Genomic DNA, 20,326 nt, shown 5'->3' with positions numbered 1-20,326 from the left:
AACTCTTTTTTTGGGAATAACGCCATCTCGTTTTCAACAACACATAAGTAGCCTAAAATACAAACATATTCACAACATATTTCTTACCTACTATATAATCAACACTGAAAGGACGTGTAAATATTCTCTGTACACTCATTCAATTTAATATCAAATAACTTGTAAATAAAAAGCCAATAAAAAGTAAAAGCCAAAAGCAAAGCTTTTACTCTGAAAGGTAATCCCTCATCATAAAAACATGTTTATACTCCTGTTACCTTGACAGTTGTTGACATGCCAAACGTGACTGGTGTCCCGGGTAAATTGACCGGTGGAAAACAGCGCAGACGGAAGGTTCCAGGGATCAACTTAAAGGGTTTATTATGGTTTAAAATGTCACTATTTTGACATATTATTTTGAGGTTTTTCATAGCACCTTTTTATTAGAGAAATGAACTAGTTATTCTGAGATACTATGTCATTATTTTGAGATTTTAACAATGTTTTCTAGCCGTTTATCTTTAGTAACACTCCTTGTTTCAGACTGGTGATAGACATGTCTGCTGACCCATTTCACACTGTTTACCAAAAAGACTGGTTTCTTCACTTTGTCTGTTTGTGTCTGTTAGATTTATTCTAAATCCACCAAATAATAAGTGTTATTGTCAGTAATCAGCGGGGGAAGTTTCATTCTGATATCTGTAAGTGTTTTCCCTTAAAATCCCAATAAAACCAATATTTCAGCATTAGATGACGTTAATCTTCCACCAGGGGCCACTGTGGCTCTTCCTCATGGAAGCAACACAGATGAACAGATGTGTGACTACAGTCAGCAGTCTGCTGTGTGATCCACTGGATCCACTTCAACATGAAAAGGCCTTCTGATGATTGCTCTGAGAGGAAACCCAGCACATTGCTGCTCTCTCTCGGATGAGTGGCTCCCGCTTGACTCTGATTCATCAGGATTTAAAGTGCTAGTGCCGATCGGGGATAAGTCGCTGGTTTCCCTCGGCAAACTCATACATTAAAGGGTAACTTAGTTTTTATTTCATATTTCCCCATGCATTGGTTTCTAAGTGATAGACTGGAACACAATCTTTAAAATTGGTGCCGTATTGAGCTAGAACGCTGTAACCGTCAGCTGTGAACCAAGCTGTAATGTTACCCTACAGGACTAATGTTCAGCAGTCAGCGTCCACTAACAGATCTGTTGTTGCTGCTGACAGACTCAGATTATTATTAAGTGTGTGACAACATTATGGGATGGATCCCTACAGAGATAGCCCTTTTAGTTAAAGAGTAAGATCCTTTTAGTTTAACATGTAACAGCCCCAAAATCACCATCAGCAAACTCCACCAGACTCCATGTAAATAAGCAAAGCAAGGCAAGGCAGCTTTATTTGTAGAGCACATTTCACCAACAGGGCAATTCAAAGTGCTTTACATGAAAACAGATAAAAAAATTAAAAACAGATAAAATACGAGTTAAAAAGTTACAGTGCAGTATAAAAAATTAAACACTGAAGAGCAGTTAAAACAGTTAAATATATAAAAGTAGATAAAATAGGAATTTCTCTTTATATGCTTATATAGATTGTCATACAGTGTCAACAATGCAGCTTCAGTATAAGAAATGAACAGTTATTTAAAGAAAGGCAACATCGAAAAGATAGGTCTTCAGCCTTGATTTAAAAGAACTGAGAGTTGCAGCAGACCTGCAGTTTTCTTGGAGTTTGTTCCAGATATGTGGAGCATAAAAACTAAACGCTGCTTCCCCCTGTTTAGTTCTGACTCTGGGGACAACAAGCAGGCCTGTCCCAGACGACCTGAGAGGTCTGGGTGGTTCATAGTGTAGTAGCAGATCAGAAATGTATTTTGGCCCTAAACCGTTTAGTGATTTATAAACCAGCAAAAGTATTTTGAAACCAATTCTTTGAGGCACTGGAAGCCAGTGTAGAGACTTCAGAACTGGAATGATGTGATCCACTTTCTTGGTCTTAGTGAGGACTCGAGCAGCAGCGTCCTGAATCAGCTGCAGCTGTCTGATTTTTTAGGGAGACCTGTAAAGACACCATTACAGTAGTCAAGTCTACTGAAGATAAAAGCATGGACAAGTTTTTCCAAATCCTGCTGAGACATAAGTCCTTTAACTCTTGATATATTTTTAAGGTGGTAATAGGCTGACTTTGTAATTGTCTTAATGTGGCTGTTAAAATTCAGGTCTGAGTCCATGACGACACCAAGATTTCTGGCTTTGTTGTTTTTAACATTATCGTTTGAAGCTGAGTGCTGACTTTTAATCGTTCCTCCTTTGCTCCAAAAACAACCACCTCAGTTTTTTCATCATTTAATTTAAGAAAGTTCTGGCACATCCAGTCGTTAATTTGTTCAATGCACTTAGCCAGTTGTTGTATTGGACTATAGTCCCCTGGTGATAAGGTTATATAAATTTGTGTGTCATCCGCATAACTATGGTAACTTATTTTACTGTTTTCCATAATTTGAGCCAGTGGGAACATGTAGATGTTAAACAGGAGAGGCCCCAGAACAGAGCCTTGGGGAACTCCGCACGTCATATTTGTATGCTCAGATGTATAATTCCCTATAGACACAAAGTAGTCCCTATTTTTTAAATAAGACTCAAACCACTTTAGTACTGAGCCAGAAATGCCAACCCAGTTTTCCAATCGGTCTAGTAATATGTCATGGTCGACCGTATCAAATGCAGCACTGAGATCAAGTAATACCAAGACTGAAATTTTGCCACTATCTGTGTTTAAGTGGATGTCATTAAAGACTTTAACAAGAGCTGTCTCAGTGCTGTAGTGTGGTCGAAAACCCGACTGGAAGGCATCAAAACTGTTGTTTAGTGACAAGAAAAGGAGTTGTCGAGAAACCGTTTTTTCAATGATTTTACTTAAAAATGGAAGGTTTGATATCGGCGTATAGTTGCTCAATAGTGCCTAGATTGTTCTTTTTTAAGAGTGGCTTGATGACTGCAGTTTTCAGGGCCTGTGGGAAGATACCTGAGAGAAGAGACGTGTTTACAATCTGTAGGAGATCAGAAGCCAAACAATTGGAAACATTTTTGAAAAGGCCCGTTGGTAGAATATCAAGGCAGCAGGAGGAGGTTTTCAGATGTTGTATAATGTCCTCCAGGGTTTTACGGTTAATCATATGAAATTGGGTCATACTGGAATTTGTTTTGCCTGGACACTGTGACAACACATACCCTGTACTCGATATGGAAGCACTGATTGTTGTCTACAAGCTCAGTGACTGAGACCCCTGAGAGGGTGGGTGTGGAGGAGAAAAGCTGAATGAATGTTTCACTGGTGTTGTCAGAGATATACCGTTTTCTTTGTTTGGACACTTTTGGGCACCGAGATAGTGCCGTTAAAGAAAACACAGGAATGATTAGAGAGAGCAGCAGTCACCACAACCTTGGAAATGTTCAAACCCTTCGAGATAATCAAGTCCAGAGTGTGCCCCTTGTTGTGTGTGGGCTCCGTCACATGCTGAGTCAGTCCATAGTTCTCAAAAATACAACACAGTTCTTTGGTCCCTCTGTCCTGGGGGTTGTCAACATGAATGTTAAAATCACCAGCAATAACTACACAGTCAAAGTTAATACAGATTATAGACAGCAGTTCACTAAAGTCGTCAAAGAAGGAGGCACAGTCTTTAGGTGGCCTGTAGATAATTAGAAATATAGGTCAAGAGGGGGACCTTAGCTGAAGAGCCACATATTCAAAAGAAGCAAAGTTTCCATAAGATATTTGAGTACATTGGAATGAGTCATTAAACAAAATGGCGACTCCACCTCCTTTCTTATTCGCTCTATTCTCACTCATAAAATTGAAGTATGGGGGAGCTGACTCTATAAGAACAGCAGCACTGTTATTATGGTCTAACCAGGTTTCAGTTAAAAACATGAGGTCAAGATTGTGCGTAATAATAAAATCATTGATTAAAAATGATTTACTCGCCAAAGACCTGACGTTTAGTAAGGCTAGTGTTAGTGTGTTAAAATAATTATCTGTCTCGTTTTTTGGGACAGGCTGTGGCTGATGAGGAATGGATGCTAAATTTGCTAAGTTGGCTGTCAAGTGCTTCTTTTTCTTACTTAGCGGATTCACCATTCTTTTTCTATTACCTATCACAACATAGATTGACGAAGAATTGAATACACAGGGCCCAGGCTTGTCCTGGAAAGAGTCATGAGTGCCACTAGGCATGCAGCCTGGGCCCAGCACATATCAGTTAAAGCTTGTTTCATTTTGTACACAAGCATACTTATCAGTCTGGTGAGAAGGAGTTAGCTGCTGTCCTTGAGGGGGCAGAGGTGCCTGGCATTTTACTTTCAGCGGTTCAGTCAACACAGGGTGAGTTTGATGCTGGGGGCAAATGATGGGAGAAGGTAGTGGGGCAAACTTGATTCCAGCATCTACCAGCTGCTCCATCCGGTAAGTGAACCCCAACATGTGGCAGGGGGAAACGGGAAAAGGCGGATGGGGAGAGCGATGGATCCTCAAAGGCATCGGTGTTGGTAAGGGGGTTTGAGGAGTGTTGGATGGGTGAAAAGGGTGTTCTGTGGTCCTCCACGGTCAAATCTTTGCTCAGGTGGGGGCTGTGGTGGATCACTGCCGCACTTTGTTGTGTGTTCCTCTTGTTTTGTTTGTGTTGATTTATCTTGTCTCGTGTCCTTGGATGTGTGGTGTAGAAAGTAAAGTAGGCTAGAGGTGAACAGCTTTACTCCTGGCTTGTTAAGAAAAAGTCCATCTGCTTTAAAAAGATGTCTGCGGTCCCAGAAAATGTTAAAATTGTCAATGAACCACAGAGAGTGGACGGTACATGCAGCTGAAAGCCATCTGTTCAGTGCCAACAGTCTGCTGAATCTCTCAGCTCCTCTTCTGATTGGCGGTATAGGGCCACTGATAAACACCTCTGAGTTTAGGGAGCTGACTGTGTTCAGCAGATTCATAAAGTCACGATTCAGCACTTCAGACTCTTGCTTTACAACATCATGTGACCCTATATGCAGTATAATGTTCTTCACAGTTGGGTGTGCTACCACGATATCCGGGATTCTTTGGGCTAAGTCAGACACCATGTCTTTGGGAAAACAGAGTATTTTGGTGTTTTTACTGCTTTTTATGTCTTTTACAACCCACACCCACAATCAGAGTTTGGTGCCCAGTCGTTAGCTTTCCCTGTAGCTTTTTACTTTTTGAATTGCTCTCAGTCCTTACCCTGCTGTGTGACGATGAGACGCAATCCAGGTCATGTCCAGGGTCCTGCAGCAGAGGAGCAAATCTGTTCTCCACCTGCACACTCAGTTGTTGGGGAGGCATTTTGTTGCTAATTCTCCCTTTTGCAGCTGTCCATGGCTGTGTCCATCTGAGTACAGGGGTTGAAGAGGCGCTCTGCCTGGATGATAATGCAGGCCAGCTGGTCGTATCACAAATCTCAGGGCGCTGTGCCCTGCCCGTTAGTCATCCTCCCATTTCCCAGGAAAATTATTTACTCTTAGGCTTTGCGAGTTCCAGGGAGGACTACCACTTGTTGATTTATTACCCATTCCACAGCCCTGCTGTTTGTTTGTAGTCTTGCTGGTGCTAGTTAGCCGTTTGTTGGCATGCTTTTGTCCATTGTTTTGGGTCAATGGTAAAGTGGTGTCATTTCCACATGATCCGTTCACTTCTACGTTTACTTCTAACCGGTAAATTTTGGTTTCCAGAACTGCAATCTTCTGAAGGAGTTTGTAGTAGTCCTCCATGGAGAAGGGAGGCATCTTGCTGCTAATTAGCTTTAGCTACAGTCACTTTAGGACAGGCTTGAGCTATTGGTAGGCCACGCTCACGCAGAAAAATGTTGAAATATGGCAATAGCCTACTATGTCTACAAAAAATGTATAGTCCAATGATTTATAAGTGTCCAAGAGCCGCTGCTCATAGTTTCTCTCAGAGGAAAAGCAAGATTATCAGCAGAAATATGCAAGCAGAGGCAGGAGCAAGCAGCAAAGCGTCTGCACTGTAAGAAGCAGGAAGCATTGTACCAGGACTTATCATCATAAAAAATCCATTCCAGGATCAGAGCTTTAGGTGTGCCTTGCACCGTTTTAACGTCATTTGCTTTTAACACAATTCTACTGTGTTAACTGTGTATTTTGTGACAAACTGTACGATTGATAACTAATGCATGTGTTTGTAGGCAGCTGTTGTCAGCGCTTCTTGCCCAAGAAAATTTTCCTACCAGACAATAAAGTTTATCTCATCTTATATTATTAGATTAAGATCATTTTGGACCATCATTCAATTCAATTCAATTTTATTTATAGTACCAAATCATAACAAGAGTTATCTCAGGACACTTTACAGATAGAGTAGGTCTAGACCACACTCTATAATTTAAAAAGACCCAACAATTCCAGTGATTCCCCCAAGAGCAAGCATTTAGTGCCCTATCTGTCACCCGGTGCAGCGCAAAGCCCAACACAAGTGTCTTTGCTAGTTTAAGACCGACACAGTTGTCAGTTTCCCGTCCAGTACCCATGTCTGGTCTTACAGGGAGGTGTGTTCAGGTGCATTCTGGGAGTATTGCAATCTTGAGGCAGGTTCGTGCACAGCGCGTGCACACTATGCTTGTTTCACACACAGGGACACACAGCAGCACACACATATGCAGAAGATTACAAATACAAATATTACGGTGCAAATCCTCCATCATAACAGCAATGCTCCAAGGTCCAAACGTGCCTGGCTTTTAAAGGGAATGGGAGATGATCTTTGATTGGTTTATTACATGTTACGCCCAAAACACACCTATGATTAATGAAGACACTAAGTATAACCCTTTTGAACCATGCGCCCGGACCCTTTTTTCCGGCGTCAAACTAGCAAAAGTGGATTTGGACATGCCCTAAACACACCTGCGCCAGGCGCTTCACGCCGTGCGCTTAGATCGTTAAAATAGGGCCCTTAGTGCAACAGTGGCAAGGAAAAACTCCCTTTTAGGGACAAACCTTGGGTGGTGAGGAAAACTTCCTTTTAGGGAGAAACTTCGGACAGACCCAGGCTCTTGGTAGGCGGTGTCTGACAGTGCTAGTTGGGGGTGTGATGAACAGTGGCAATAATAGTCACAATAAATATAATGGAACTATGACTAGAAATAGTAGTTGTAGTAGTTCATGGCGTAGCAGGGCACTGCAGGGCATTACAGGGCGTAGCAGGGCACTGCAAGGCATAGCAGGGCGTAGCAGGGCATAGAAGGACGTTGCAGGGCATAGCAGGGCATAACAGGATGTAGCAGTGTGTAGCAGGGCACTGCAGAGCGTAGCAGGGTGTAGCAGGCCATAGCAGGGCGAGGAGCAGGACCACGGCGACAGCTGCAACCATGATTTAGGTGCCACCCTAATCCAAGGAAAACTGCTGGGCAAAAAAACATAAGGACTCCGGGGAATAAGCTCCCCAGAGCTAAGTTAGTAACAAGCAATTGTAGGGAAACACTGAATTATGTAACTAAAACAATGAATTATGTAACTAAAAAGACACCAACAATTCTGAGAAAACTTACTTTAATGCTGAGCCACAGGGCCATTACTACAAAGGTACTGAAACTGGCAGTTCTTTCTGGAAAAAAATCTGATATCCATCTATGGATGTCGCCAATATTTTTATATATATATATATATTATATGCATATTTCCAATATGCATTTTTCCTTGCAGCTCTACTAAACGCTCAAAATGGGAGGCCCATTGATAATTCCCAGTGATGTGGATTAAACACAAAATGGTGGAAATGATGAACTATGGCTCACAAAATACGATCCATGTTTTGCCTCTATACAGAACACACTCAAAGCACCACTGCAGGCTTTCATCGACTCATTATTTCATCACTGTGACAGCAGTTTTTACAACATTTTGATCATTACAAACATTAGCTGCTTTTAACTGGGCAGTTCTTTGGGCATACAGTATGCAAACACTCCATTATGAATAGGAAAATTCTTCAGAACACATTGAGGATTGTAGCTTTTGAGTCTTTGCCAATGACATTCCTGGCTGTGCATCGATAGACACCAGCGTCTCTTTGCGTCGGATTCTGGATGACGAGGGAACCTTGTGGATGAAGATACTTGTTCCCAAAAAGGCGTGGCTGTGCACTGACAGCCAAGCGGGTTTTATCGGGTGTTTCCCATGCTACCTCAACTCTAGGGATCCCAGTTGCTAAGCAGTTCAACTGAACAGCTACTCCATGTTTGGCGTAAGTCACAGAGGGAGGGCCGTTGGTGATTCGAGGCGGGTATGCCATCACAATTACTGACACAGAAAGCTGAGAGCTGCCGTATTCATTCGCAGCTCGACAACCGTACAAACCCCGATCATAGACTGATACTTGATGGATGGAAAGTGTCCCATTAGCCAGCACGGCATACCGTCCAGCTCTCTGCGGCCTGTTGAGGACAACCCCGCTTGGAAGCGTCCATGTCAGTCTAAAAGGTTTGGCATTGGTTAGACAATGAAGCAAAAGTCCTTCGCCGTTTACAACGCTGACCGGAGAGTTGTAATGGTTGATAATCTCTGGCTTCTTCCCCGGGGACAATGTGAATGTACGCTCCACGAGCCCTCGAGAGTTACGCCCCAGACAGCGGTACATACCGGCTTCAGCAATGGAAGGGTTGCTGATGATCAAAGAGCTGTCGTTGGGCCGGTGGAAAAACTTTGAGAACTGAGCACCACTATGCAAAGGTGTGCCGTTGGGTAAAATCCAGGTGACGTGAGGTAGTGTTGAGCCCTCGAAGGAGCAATTCAAAGTCACAGCATTCCCCACAGTCAACGATAGATTATCTGTGTTAGTACCTCTGATTTGTGCCTTTTCGACAACTTCCTTTATATCTAAGTTGACTATCAGTTTAACCTCCCCTCCTTCGTTACGAGCGATACAAGCCAGCTGCCCTGAGTCCGTCCTCTTGGCCAACCGGATTTCCAAAGTACCATTTGGGTGAACGGTCATTCTGTTGCTGTAATATGGCGCCGGAAGGATTACATTTCCTGGTAGAACCCACATGATGCGAGGAATGGGCATTCCCTCTGCGATACAGTCCACAAGTGTCCGTTGATCGGCGACTGCGGTCACTTTGACGGCGTTTAAAGTTCCTTTTAAGCCGTTAATCATTGGAGAGGTTACGAGAACCTCCAACCTGATGACTTTATGGTCTTGTCCTGCATTGTTCCTGGACATGCAGGTGTAGTTACCGTCATCAAAACGCTGAACCTTTTGAACCACCAATGTCCCGTCATCCAGGACTTGGTATTTGTCCATTGCAGTGGCGATAACTCTATTCGTGGGGGATATCCATGTAACGACAGGCGTTGGTTCCCCTTTGGCATTACATCTCAGTGTAACAGTCTCTCCATAGAAAACCCTGATGGTCTTTTGGTCCTTATCCTGGATTTTTGGCGAGGAAGTTGCAACCTTTACCTTGACTCTAACCTTCATCTCATCTTTGCCGAGTTGGTTCTCGGCGTAGCAGGTGTAATCGCCTTCTTCTGGTGTGCCGACATGGTTGAAGTACAGCGTTCCATTGTCAAACACCACATACCTACATAGAGTTCAGATAGGAAAGGAAAGAAGCTGTTAGTTAAGAGTTATGTGCATTATTCAAAATTTCATGTATGATTATATCCAATTATGTGGTTATTAAAGGAGAAATATGTAATATATTTAATGTGTTAAATTATAAAATGACCATGTTATTTCATATTAAGGAAACACGCTAAGATGAAATACTAGTTTTCTCTGACAACAAAGCCAGTATGTTCTCCTTTGAACTTTCCGTTCTGGTCCAGAACGTCAGTTTTTTTTTGGCCTGCTTGTTGTAGTCCACAGTGCTTGTACTTTACTTCAGTATTTCGGTTTTCTGCTACTTTATTCTCCAACCACTCCTCCATACCATCATCATACCTGCGAGTGCGCCCCCCACTGAGAATCTCTCTTTGTTTGACCGGGTTGAGCATGGTGCCATCGGGCAGCGCCCAGCTGATTTCAGGGTTGGGGAGACCGGATGCTACGCAGTCCACCTTCAGGTCTCCGCCGTATGCAACCTCCTGACTGGATCTCTGCTGCTTCTGCTCGATCTTGGCTGGCCTGGTCAGCACGTCAACCCGCAGCTGAACGTAGTCATCGCCCATCTTGTTTCGTGCCACACAAAGGTAGTCACCGCTGTCCTTGTCGGTCACAGAGTGAACGGTTATAGTGCCATTAGGGAACACCTTGATCCTGGGGTCAAAACTGCAAAGATAATAGAAACATTCAGAATTCAGAGGACATTAAACACATTCATTTATTTAAACATTTATAAAACCATTAAGTAGCTTGTGCATTTGTTACCTGTACTGAGCATCGACCAGCTTCTTTGAGGGCGTCCTCCAGATTATCCGGGGCTCTGGGACTCCTGCCGCCACACAGTTGAGCAGCAGCCTCCCCCCGTAGATCACATCTATTCTCTGGGGGGATGAAGAGGTGATATGGGCCTTGGCAGAGGACAGATTCCTCCTTATGCTCAGGATCACCGTTCTTGTGCTGGAAGCCACCGCGTTACTCGCTGAGCACTCGTATCTCCCTGCATTTCCCTGGTCCAAACTCTGTATGTACAGCGTCCCGTTGGGGAAGACACCGAGCTTGCGTCCGTTGACAAACTGGGAAGCGATGAGCTGAACGCCGTCAGGTGTGATCCAGCGTATATGTGGCTGTGCGCCACCTGCGGCCGAGCAATGGATGTAGGCGTTGGTGCCCTCTAGGAGCGTTGTGTTCTCGTGTCGCATCTGTTGAATCATGGGCAGCAACGCAGACACGTAAAGTCGCACCGAGACCGTGTCGGCTCCCGCTGCGCTGCTCCCAATGCACTTATAAATCCCTTGGTCTGCGTAAGCAGCCTGGTTTATCCGGAGAGTCCCGTTTCTGAAGACGGCGACATTTTGCTGAGCGGCAATGCCAGCTACAGCAGCATGGACGTAGTTTGGGAGCGTCCACGTGACTCGAGGTGTAGGGTGACCCTCCACGTTACACTCCAAATCGACTTTGCTACCGAGGTGCACAGTTATGTCCCTGTGCCGAGGCTGGAGGATCCGCGGATGCTGAGCGAAAACCACAAGGTTGACCACCATCTTGTCTGTGCCATACTGGTTCTGGACCATGCAAAGGTACTGCCCTCCATCTGTGGGCTGTGTGTTCCTAATTATTAACGTACCATTTGGATGGACTTCGAACCTCTGGATCCTGGTGTTCTGAGCGATACTCGCTCCTGCATGAATTAAAAGAGAATTTTAAAGTATATTAAAAAAGTATTTCATTAAAATAAATCAGGAATCACAGGAAAACACACAGAAACTCTCAAACATAATATAAAGTGATTCATCAGGTTAAAACATAAAAAAAGTGACAAAAGTCAAATAAAACGACAAAAACTTCAAAAGAACCCTGGTGTTCTGAGCGATACTCGCTCCTGCATGAACGGAAAGAGAGAAAATTCAAATATAAGTGTTTTCTAACACATAGTATATGCGTAAGGGGAAGACATTAAATGTATAGACTGTTAAATTAGTGGACGTAGCATCTGTGACGTCTCCCATTGGTTTCTGACGAATTTGGTGCAATTTCACCAGATGGTGGCGCTATGACAACGAACTTTACATGTTGGCCTGTAACTTTTGATCTGTAACAAAAAAAAATTTCCCTGAATGCTGTGGGTCCAGATCTATCCTTATAAGCCATGCCTATTTTCATCTTGATAAATTTTCTGCCATTTTGAATTATGACCAAATCGGTTTCTTTGCTACCCCTAAAAGTTTGGAACAATCATCACCAAATTTGGTACATATCATCTCTGGACCAAGCTGGAAAAAGTTACCTCTTCAGATTTTTAAAGTTCCATATAGTTTTACTATAGCTGGCCAAATACATACTTACTACATACGTATGTATATGTGACGAATAAATCCCTTGAATCTATAAAGCAAGCAATCTCTGTCCGTGTGTGCTATAACAGCTTACTTTACGTTTTTGGCCTGAAACCTTTGAACCGCAACACTCAATTTGATAATCTGCCATTTTTAATTGTTTCCAAACCAGTTTTTACACTACTTCTACAGATTTTGAGCAATGATCACCACATTTGGTACAGATTATCTCTGGACCAAGCTGGAAAAAAAATATTTTCAAATTTTGATATTCCATACAGTTTTTCTATAACTGGCCCTCAAAATATGCTCAAATGCTGTGCACAGGGCTTATATTACAAAATATGTCATAGCTCCTGAACGCTTTGTGCTTTTGCAACCACATTTAGTGGACATGTGTAGTTATGTCTGAGTGGCCCCAACAAATATGGTGCCATCTGGCCAAAATGTGTTGCTGGAGTAGCATCATCTACCTGTACAGGAAGGAATCTCTCTCTGTGAACTTATGCATGTATGACTGTCATTCATATATCTCAAGATATCCAATTTCTTCTTCACCTTTGGCAGGTGTATTACTGAGGACCAAAAGAAGCGCAGTGTCGATGATGAAGTCGATCGAATAAGCAGTTCTTGAGAATGCTGCAAGCAGCATTTTGTGGAGGCTGAGCAAGGAACCAAGCAATCAGTAAGCTCCAAACAGACACACTGCACTAGTAACAATTATGATAAATTATATAAATTTTTCAGTTATTGTTATTGGAAACTTCAATAAAGCCGGGCGTAGATGCAATAAAAAAACATTTCTTGGGAGAAAAGATGATAGGTAACATCCTATTTTTTCGGCATTTTTTAATAAAAAAAAAAAAAAAAAGTTCCATAACATAGTTAGGGTTGCTGCATTGACTTGCCAGTCAGAGAGACTGAGGGGAAATGACAAAAAGTTGAAGTTAATTTAAAAGCCTTCAAAGATTCAGGGCTTTGGAGAAAACATTCGGGGCTGGAGCTCCCCCACCCAGTACACCCCTGTTCTGCACGTACTATGTGATTACACTGATTCAATAATTATTCCCATTTTCTGTAGTGCTTGTAAAGAAGGAAGTCAAAAGCCTGACCTGATGTACATAACATACTGAGTTGTTGAGAGGTTGAGTCATACATACCACTTGCAACTTTAGTCCATGACAGGAAAGGCATTGGCTCACCCTCAGCCCCACAGGGAAGCTGAGCATCTGTTTCAGCTTCCACAGTCAAAGTCTGGAAATTGCTTTTAGTGATCCTTGGCTTCCCTCTTGGAATAGATCCTTGTCCAGGCAGCTGTTGCTTTCTGGACACATCTTGAGTGCTTGTTAAAAGTCCCTCTCTGAATGGATCAGTTGGGATTGCAGTAATTGTTGGTGCAGGGGTGGCCATCTGCTTGATTGTCCGCCCGCTGGTCAAAATTAGGGCTGGGGAAGTTGGATTTGTACTCAAAAATAGAGCCAGTTTGGGGTCAGTTGGCTGAGTTGCAGGATAGAAGTCTGATTTGATGATGGGTTCAATGTTTTGGTTGTTGGGAATGACGTTGATGCTGGGAGCCTCCTCCGTTATGGCCCTCAATGAAGGGCCCATTTCTGCGCCTGTGGACAATGTTTTCGGTAGCGTTACATGTGGTGCCACTGTAGATGGGATCACAGCATCAGGCCTTGATGAAGTAGCAGAGGGAGGTTTTGTAATGACGGTACTTGTAAAAAGGTCATTGACATTACTTCCTATGTTTGTAGTTTCTTTAGGATGCCGTTCTAACTCTGACTCACTACTTGTGGTTCTATTTTTACTTGAACTATGATAGGATTTTTCAGGTATTGTAGATTTCTTTGTGGTAATCTGATCGGTGTCCGAATCACCCTCCAAAAGCATGCTGAGCCATGTTTTGATAAAGCCACTTGACGTGTATTCAGAAGTTGTCCTGATTTCATGCTCCATCAAGGAAGCAGCTGAGGCGGACAGGGTTGGCAGCAGCAGTGAAGAATGCTTGTCAGTCTCTTTCAAAAGCATCTGTTCACCTTTTTCCGTGGGTATGTATTGATGGTCTGATTCATTCTGCCTGACATCTGTTTGCATTTGCGTTACAGCGTGAAAACCCCCCGAGAAATTGCCAGAGCGTGGTGTAGGTCCAAGGTCTCCCGTAACGCTTACTCTTTGTGTTTCCTCTAAGGGTTTAACAGGTGGAAGAGGGCTGCCCGTAAACCTCCACTGAGTGAGTGATGTGAACATATCCGAGCGCTGTGAAGCAGACGCACTCTCTGAGATTCTCAAGGCTGTGTGAGAACTTGTCTTTCCGTGACCCATTTCTGGAGAGGCAGTTGGAAATGATGGTGCTGGTGATGTGCTTTTGAATAGCGGTTTGGCCAGGGGTAGATGGCTTTCGTTTGTTTCGGGGGGCAGTGAAAAGAGTTTGGTGGCTGCCTCATCGTTATGCCCTGAGACTGTGCTTTCTTCATGACTCAGTCTGCCTGATGACGTCGCTTGGCTGCCTCTGAATGGAACAGTCGTATTTAAATTGGCTGTCGTAACTTCTAATGAATTTATTTTTAACTGAGTGGAGGCAGTAGTCCTTGGAGCATTTGCACTTGTGGTGGCAATAAACTGGGTGGGTTTATTCAGCTTTTGTTTCCTTTTGTTTGGCTTTCTCCGGCGACCACCATTCCTTCTCCTGGAGTTAGTTTGTCGTAGGCGCGGGGGCGATTGTTCTTCAGACCCAATCCTTTTTGTAGTAGTAAATACAAGTGTAGTTATTGGAGAAACTGTTGTGAGCATTTCTTGAGATTGCAAGTCAATAGTTGTGTCCTTTGTCGGAGTGCGCAACTGTGAAGTTGTTGTAGTCCCACGAACATATTTTTCATTTTCCTCTTGATTTGTTTCTGATACAAGTCTAGTTGATTGAGATACTGTTGTGAGCATTGCTTGGGATTGCAAACCATCAAGTGTGTCCTTATATTTTCCATTTTCCTCTTGGTTTGTTTCTGATTCATTTGGGTTGACCGAAGGTATAATTTCACTTCCCCTTGAAGAGAGTTCTCGGTCATTATTAGAGCTGGCAAGAACATTCTGTCTATCCGTATTCCCACTCCTCTGCAAGGCCTTAGATCCATCAGCTGTTTTGACTCTGTCAACATCTGCATTTGTGCTATGGTTCTCTTGTAGAGAAAATGTACCGCTGCTGCTTGCAGTGTTTGTGTTAGCCTGCCAGAAAGTGACAGCCTGTAGGGGAACAGATGTGGTCAGCTGTGGAAGGAAAAACACACTGTTTGAAGTCGTGTGTAGATCCCAATTCAAGTCTTTGGTTGTGATGTGTTTATCCATTTTCATTTGTGTATATTGTGTTGGAGTGTGCAGTGTTGTGAAGTCAGTCATGCCATCGGATGATCCCTCAAAAGTATCTTGCAACTCTGTATTCTGCTGTGTCAGTTTCCTCTCTGTTGTATACTGAAATGGGAGAAGTGTCATAGTATTTCGATCAGCATTTCGATCTCTAATCTTAGCCAAAATGTCAGCCCATTTCTCTGGGTCTATTTTACTCTTTGACACGTTAATCTTCCTCCTGTCTTCGACACGTGATACTGTTGTTTTCCGCAGCACCGGTGGTCTCCTTCGCATAGTCCTTGATGGATAAACGCCTCTCCTTCCAGGAGCCAAACCCCCGGGAACTCTCCTTCTCAAAGGATCCAAGCGGCTCAACGGAGCCCCCAACTGAGTAACTTCAATATCCCCTGAAGCATCCTCTGTATTCTCTGTGGGGACTTTAATCTGAGTGTTCACTCCTGAAGCCGACTGAGGCCTCGCTGGAAACGTCTTCAATGGCCTAATTGTCCCTTTGCGCTGCATGAAAGTGATTTTCGTAGCCAGCGTATCCACGCCATGTAGATTAACTGCGATGCATTTATAATAACCGCTGTCCATTAACTGAGTTCGAGGGATATGTAGAGTGCCGTTGGAATCGACCAAAGCTCTGGAGGAGTTGGATTGGAAACTAACGATGTTGCGGTTGGGTAGAATCCAGTTAATTTCAGCATCAGGAGAACCAGATGCCATGCAAGGAAGGGAAACGGGGTTGCCTGTGAATCCCTCAATAGATGTAATTAAGGCGTCCTCCCCTGGGGGAGGGCTGGAGGATTCCTGCACCGACAGATAGAAAGGCATGACAGCAAGGTCTCCATGAACCTTGGCAGTGCAGTAGTAAATTCCAGCGTCTGTGTGGCTGACAGTTTTAATGTCCAACCGTCCATCGCTGGACACAGACACCCTGTTGTCTGGACCGCTGTACGGTGCCTCCACCTTTGAGCCGTCTGGCAGCATCCAGTTGATCACCGGTTGGCCAGAACTGTGTACGTTACAGTACATTTGACTCGCACTTCCCAGGATAGCACTCAACACTTTCCGAGTCATGTTTGTTGACTCGATCATGACCCATGTCCTGCTCTGTCTCTGCACCAGCTCCGCCTCCACTGTCTCTGAAACATCCATGCTCAAAGTCAGTTTTACCATCTTGGCTGATGATTGAAGTCTGTTCAGCTGAAGGTCTGCAGATGTCTGCATCAGCCATGCCGGCTGGGCCATGATATTAACTTTAACACCTGTGTAGTACTGGGTGTCCTTCTCAGAGTCCTGTTTGTACACATAGGTTGGATGAGGCTCTTTTCTGAGCATCATACCCCTTCGTAGGTGGGCTGGCACATTGCTGTAGTATGCAATCAGCCTCCACAGTTGCTCATACTTTTCTCTATCAACGGGGCAGTCTAGATCCACTGACAAAGTGATGTTGGAAGCCAACTGGAGTTTGTTTAGTTGCTCCCAACTGATCTTGGTAAACTCTCTTGGCTCGCCAATACCACACTCCAAGTCCACTTGATTCCCATGCTCGTCTGACAGGCCTAGAGAGACGTTTCCAAATGGTTCCCTGAAGTCTTCCCTGGTCATGACTTCACTCTCGATGTCATCGGGCGGGGAAGTCCGGTGAAGGGAGCTGATGACGGGGCTGCTGCAGACCAGGTTCTCCACAGCCAGGAGATCTTTAGTCTGGAGGTGCCTGGGAGAGGAGCACATGGGACACAGCTGGCCACCAGGAAGGGCCCTGTCCTTTTTACATTTCAAGACACCTGGAGACAGAAACAACAAAACTGTCAAATAAGACCTTGATGCAGAAAAAAGCGCCAAAAAAGTCTAATATAGTGTCAAAAACGTTGAAAATAGACCAAAAATGTCAAAACATCTAAAAAAGGCGTTGAAAAAAGCCAAAATGTTGAAAAACGTGCCACAAATGTCAAAAAAACACAAATCAACTACAAACTTTAACCCCAAGACTAAAGAAAATGCAGAAAGTCAAAGTCTAACCTGGCGAACTTTTATACCAGACACGGAGCCACCGCATGTTGCAGTCGCATGTCCACGGGTTCCCGTGGAGGTACAGGTTCTCCAGCTGAGGCATGGCCGCAAGCAGCCGGGAGGGCAGTGACGTTAGCCCATTGTCCGACAGATAGAGGTGCCTCAGTGTGGAGACGTGGAAGTGTCCCATCAGAGTGAAGGTGGTGAAGGAGTCTGGGTGCAGCTGCTGAAGCCAGTTGCCTTCGGAATCAGAATCAGAATCAAAAAAGGCTTTATTGACACAGGAAGTTACACTTACACAACCGTTATCTAACTATCTAAACAATTATCTTACTACTTCAACGGTTAGCTAACTATTTCAAATGTTATATTCAACTTTCATCTAACAATTTCGACCTATATATTTTAAGGGTTGGCTAACTATTTCAACCGTTATCTAATTATGTCAAGCGTTATCCAACTACTTTAACGGTTAGCTAACTATTTCAAATGTTAGCTTACTATTTTAACTGTTGGCTTACTATTATAAATGCTATATAAATATTTCAAAGTTAGCCAAATGTCAAAAAAGTGCTAACATTTTTGAAAAAAGTGCCAAAAATGTCAAAAAAGAATATTTGGAAAGTGTGAGAACGACCCAGATGTAAAGGTTGATGAAGGTTAGTGCAGAGTGTAGTGACTCGGGACTCGCCTTCCAGCTGCAGCAGCCGCAGCGAGGTGAGGCCGTGGAAGGCGTCAGGGTGGATGAACTCCAGGCGGTTGTGGTCCAGGTGCAACCGGGCCAAGGACCACAGACCCTGAAGGGTGTGTCTGTTGATCTCCTTCAGCTTGTTGTAGCTCATCTTCAACATCTAAACCAATGACCAGCGAGGAGAAACAGAAAGAAAGTCAACATTTGATATTATGAACAGGGCCGGGTTAAAATAATCTATTCTCCAATTAAAATCTGTTCTTCTTGTTTGAGTGAAACTACTACAAACATACACCAAACCACTACAAACGACACCAAAATGACAATAAAGAGACACAATAGAAAAGTAAAACTATGGCTAGGTTAAAATCATTTGTTCTTCAACTAAAATGAATCTTTGTTGAAGTGATTTGATTGATTGATTGAGTGTTAATTGATTAATGAAATCCAGACATGGATCTTTTAATATATTAAATGTGTTAGTATAATGTTATTAATATTACTGGATTCCTCATTGGGGTTCAGTGTCTTGCACATTGACAGCCATTCATCCATTAATTTATTCCAAGATAACATTTTGTACGGCGTGTTTTAGTCGCTGTACCTGTAGTGAAGTAAGATCCTTGAACGCTCCGTGAGGCAGACTGTAGATGTCGTTCCCATGGATCATCAGAAGCTCCAGCTTCCTCAGACCAGCCAGAGATTTGTCTGTAATCTTATTAATGCTGTTGAACCTGAAACAACAAAACCAGAGTGGCCATTAAAACCCATTTATGGGAAACAATATATGGGCCTGGATAAAATGAAATCCGTTTTTCTATAAAGAAAAACCAAGCCTACAGATGTTCCTACATAGTAGTAAAGATCATGAATGCAACAGTCCACCATAGCCAAGTAACATTCAACACAGAATGCAGCACGTTGTTTCAAATGTTGTTATTTTAATGTAGTTGTAACGGCAGAAGTAGTAATGCTGTGATAAAAATAGAAAAACATGTCTTTCTCAACCCTGAAGCGCAAAATTGAGAATGAAAACCATCGGTTTAATCCTGTCTGGACTGCACTTTTCGATGTGCCTGTGTCAGATGTGACCAAATTTAAAAAGGAAACAACGAATACACATTTTTATTCATTGCATTTATTTGTGTTGGATTTAAATGTCATTACTTGCTGCTTTACTTCCCACTGAAAATGTGTGGCCCCGGTAAATTGCTTTGTTTTAAAATACAGCCCAATTGAGGCTCCATTCACATTTCTACGTTTTGGTTTTTAAGCGTTTGAGTTTTGAGCCCAAAGTGATCTCGGTGCACCAGTGTTTTTTATCTCCAGAAGAACTAATCGCTGTTTAAACTAACACGCCCAAACCAAAATTCTGGTATACTGGGCATAAACAGGAGGCAGCGTGGAGACTCCGCCCACTGCTGGTAGTTGCCATGGTAACGTTAGTAGCTTTAGTCTCAGAAAACGAGACGTCCTGACCGATGAGACCCAATCAGGAGGAGAAACGTTGGCGTCAGTGTCGGTGTTGCCAAAGGTCTCCGTTTGAAACACAACCCCGCAGATTCCAAACCAAAACGGGTCAGAAATGTTTCCAAATGTCTCCGGTTTAGGGGCTCGGAAACACCAGAGCAGGGGGAATGAGAGGGGGAAACACCAGAGCAGGGGGAATGAGAGGGGGGAACACCAGAGCAGGGGGAATGAGAGGGGGGAACACCAGAGCAGGGGGAATGAGAGGGGGAAACACCAGAGCAGGGGGAATGAGAGGGGGAAACACCAGAGCAGGGGGAATGAGAGGGGGAAACACCAGAGCAGGGGGATTGAACCTGCCTAACCCTTATCTGTGGATTATTTTCTGCACTGACCCCAGATTGATGCGCTCCACATGTTTGGAAACAGCTGCTGGGATGGAGAGGAGGGAACGAAAGGTGCAGTGGAGCTCAGCAGGCTGGGGGCAGGAGCAGGGCCGGGGACAGGGCGCCGGTGCAACACGGGGCATCGGGGCAACATTGGGCACCATCAGCAGCAGCAGCAGAGTGTGGAGGATGCATACGACCAGACGCTCCATCTTCAATCAGTTACAGCAGCTGCCCGTCGAATAACTGCAATGATAATGTTACCAACACATCACACATTCATTATGGTGCGTTCCATTTGTACTAGGAAGTCGGACTTCGCAAGTTCCAAGTCGGAAACTTCAAATGGAAAGATATCAAATCCAACATAGCTGCCCCGTGCATCAACAGCAGTGAAAGCTGTAATAATAATAGCTGAACATAACAATTAGTACATAACAATGTAACTAACAATAGCTAACTTGGATAGAGCTGTGA

At 43.7% G+C, this 20,326-nt stretch overlaps 1 protein-coding gene and 1 long non-coding RNA gene across 2 annotated transcripts; both read right to left on the bottom strand.

Annotated features, from left to right (window-relative positions):
• Nucleotides 1-1,360: 1,360 nt before the first annotated feature.
• Nucleotides 1,361-6,286, bottom strand: LOC144512943 (uncharacterized). The gene is made up of 2 exons (XR_013501056.1): nucleotides 4,276-6,286; nucleotides 1,361-2,039 (listed from the first exon to the last, which is right to left on the bottom strand). It is a non-coding gene; the product is annotated as an uncharacterized LOC144512943 (long non-coding RNA).
• A 1,281-nt stretch (nucleotides 6,287-7,567) lies between these two features.
• Nucleotides 7,568-20,087, bottom strand: mxra5a (matrix-remodelling associated 5a). Its single transcript, XM_078244081.1, has 8 exons — nucleotides 19,859-20,087; nucleotides 18,601-18,730; nucleotides 17,997-18,156; nucleotides 17,315-17,545; nucleotides 13,105-17,079; nucleotides 10,377-11,289; nucleotides 9,951-10,277; nucleotides 7,568-9,588 (listed from the first exon to the last, which is right to left on the bottom strand). Exons 1-8 carry the CDS (start codon nucleotides 20,059-20,061, stop codon nucleotides 7,995-7,997), a joined length of 7,533 nt encoding a protein of 2,510 aa, XP_078100207.1. The 5' UTR covers nucleotides 20,062-20,087; the 3' UTR covers nucleotides 7,568-7,994.
• Nucleotides 20,088-20,326: the final 239 nt, after the last annotated feature.

The sequence above is a fragment of the Sander vitreus genome, chromosome 24 (genome assembly GCF_031162955.1).
Source record: "Sander vitreus isolate 19-12246 chromosome 24, sanVit1, whole genome shotgun sequence".
In the NCBI taxonomy this organism is placed as follows: Eukaryota; Metazoa; Chordata; class Actinopteri; order Perciformes; family Percidae; genus Sander; species Sander vitreus.
Note: the sequence above shows the minus strand (reverse complement) of the source record. Positions and strands in the feature narration are given on the sequence as shown.

Coding starts and splice junctions, on each gene's coding strand:
- mxra5a (XM_078244081.1), bottom strand. CDS start 20,061: ATGGAGCGTCTGGTCGTATGCATCCTCCACACTCTGCTGCTGCTGCTG. Junction 17,546..17,996: donor GCGGCTGCTGCAGCTGGAAG/GCGAGTCCCGAG, acceptor CTGATTCCGAAG/GCAACTGGCTTCAGCAGCTG. Junction 10,278..10,376: donor CTGGTCGATGCTCAGTACAG/GTAACAAATGCA, acceptor TTATCTTTGCAG/TTTTGACCCCAGGATCAAGG.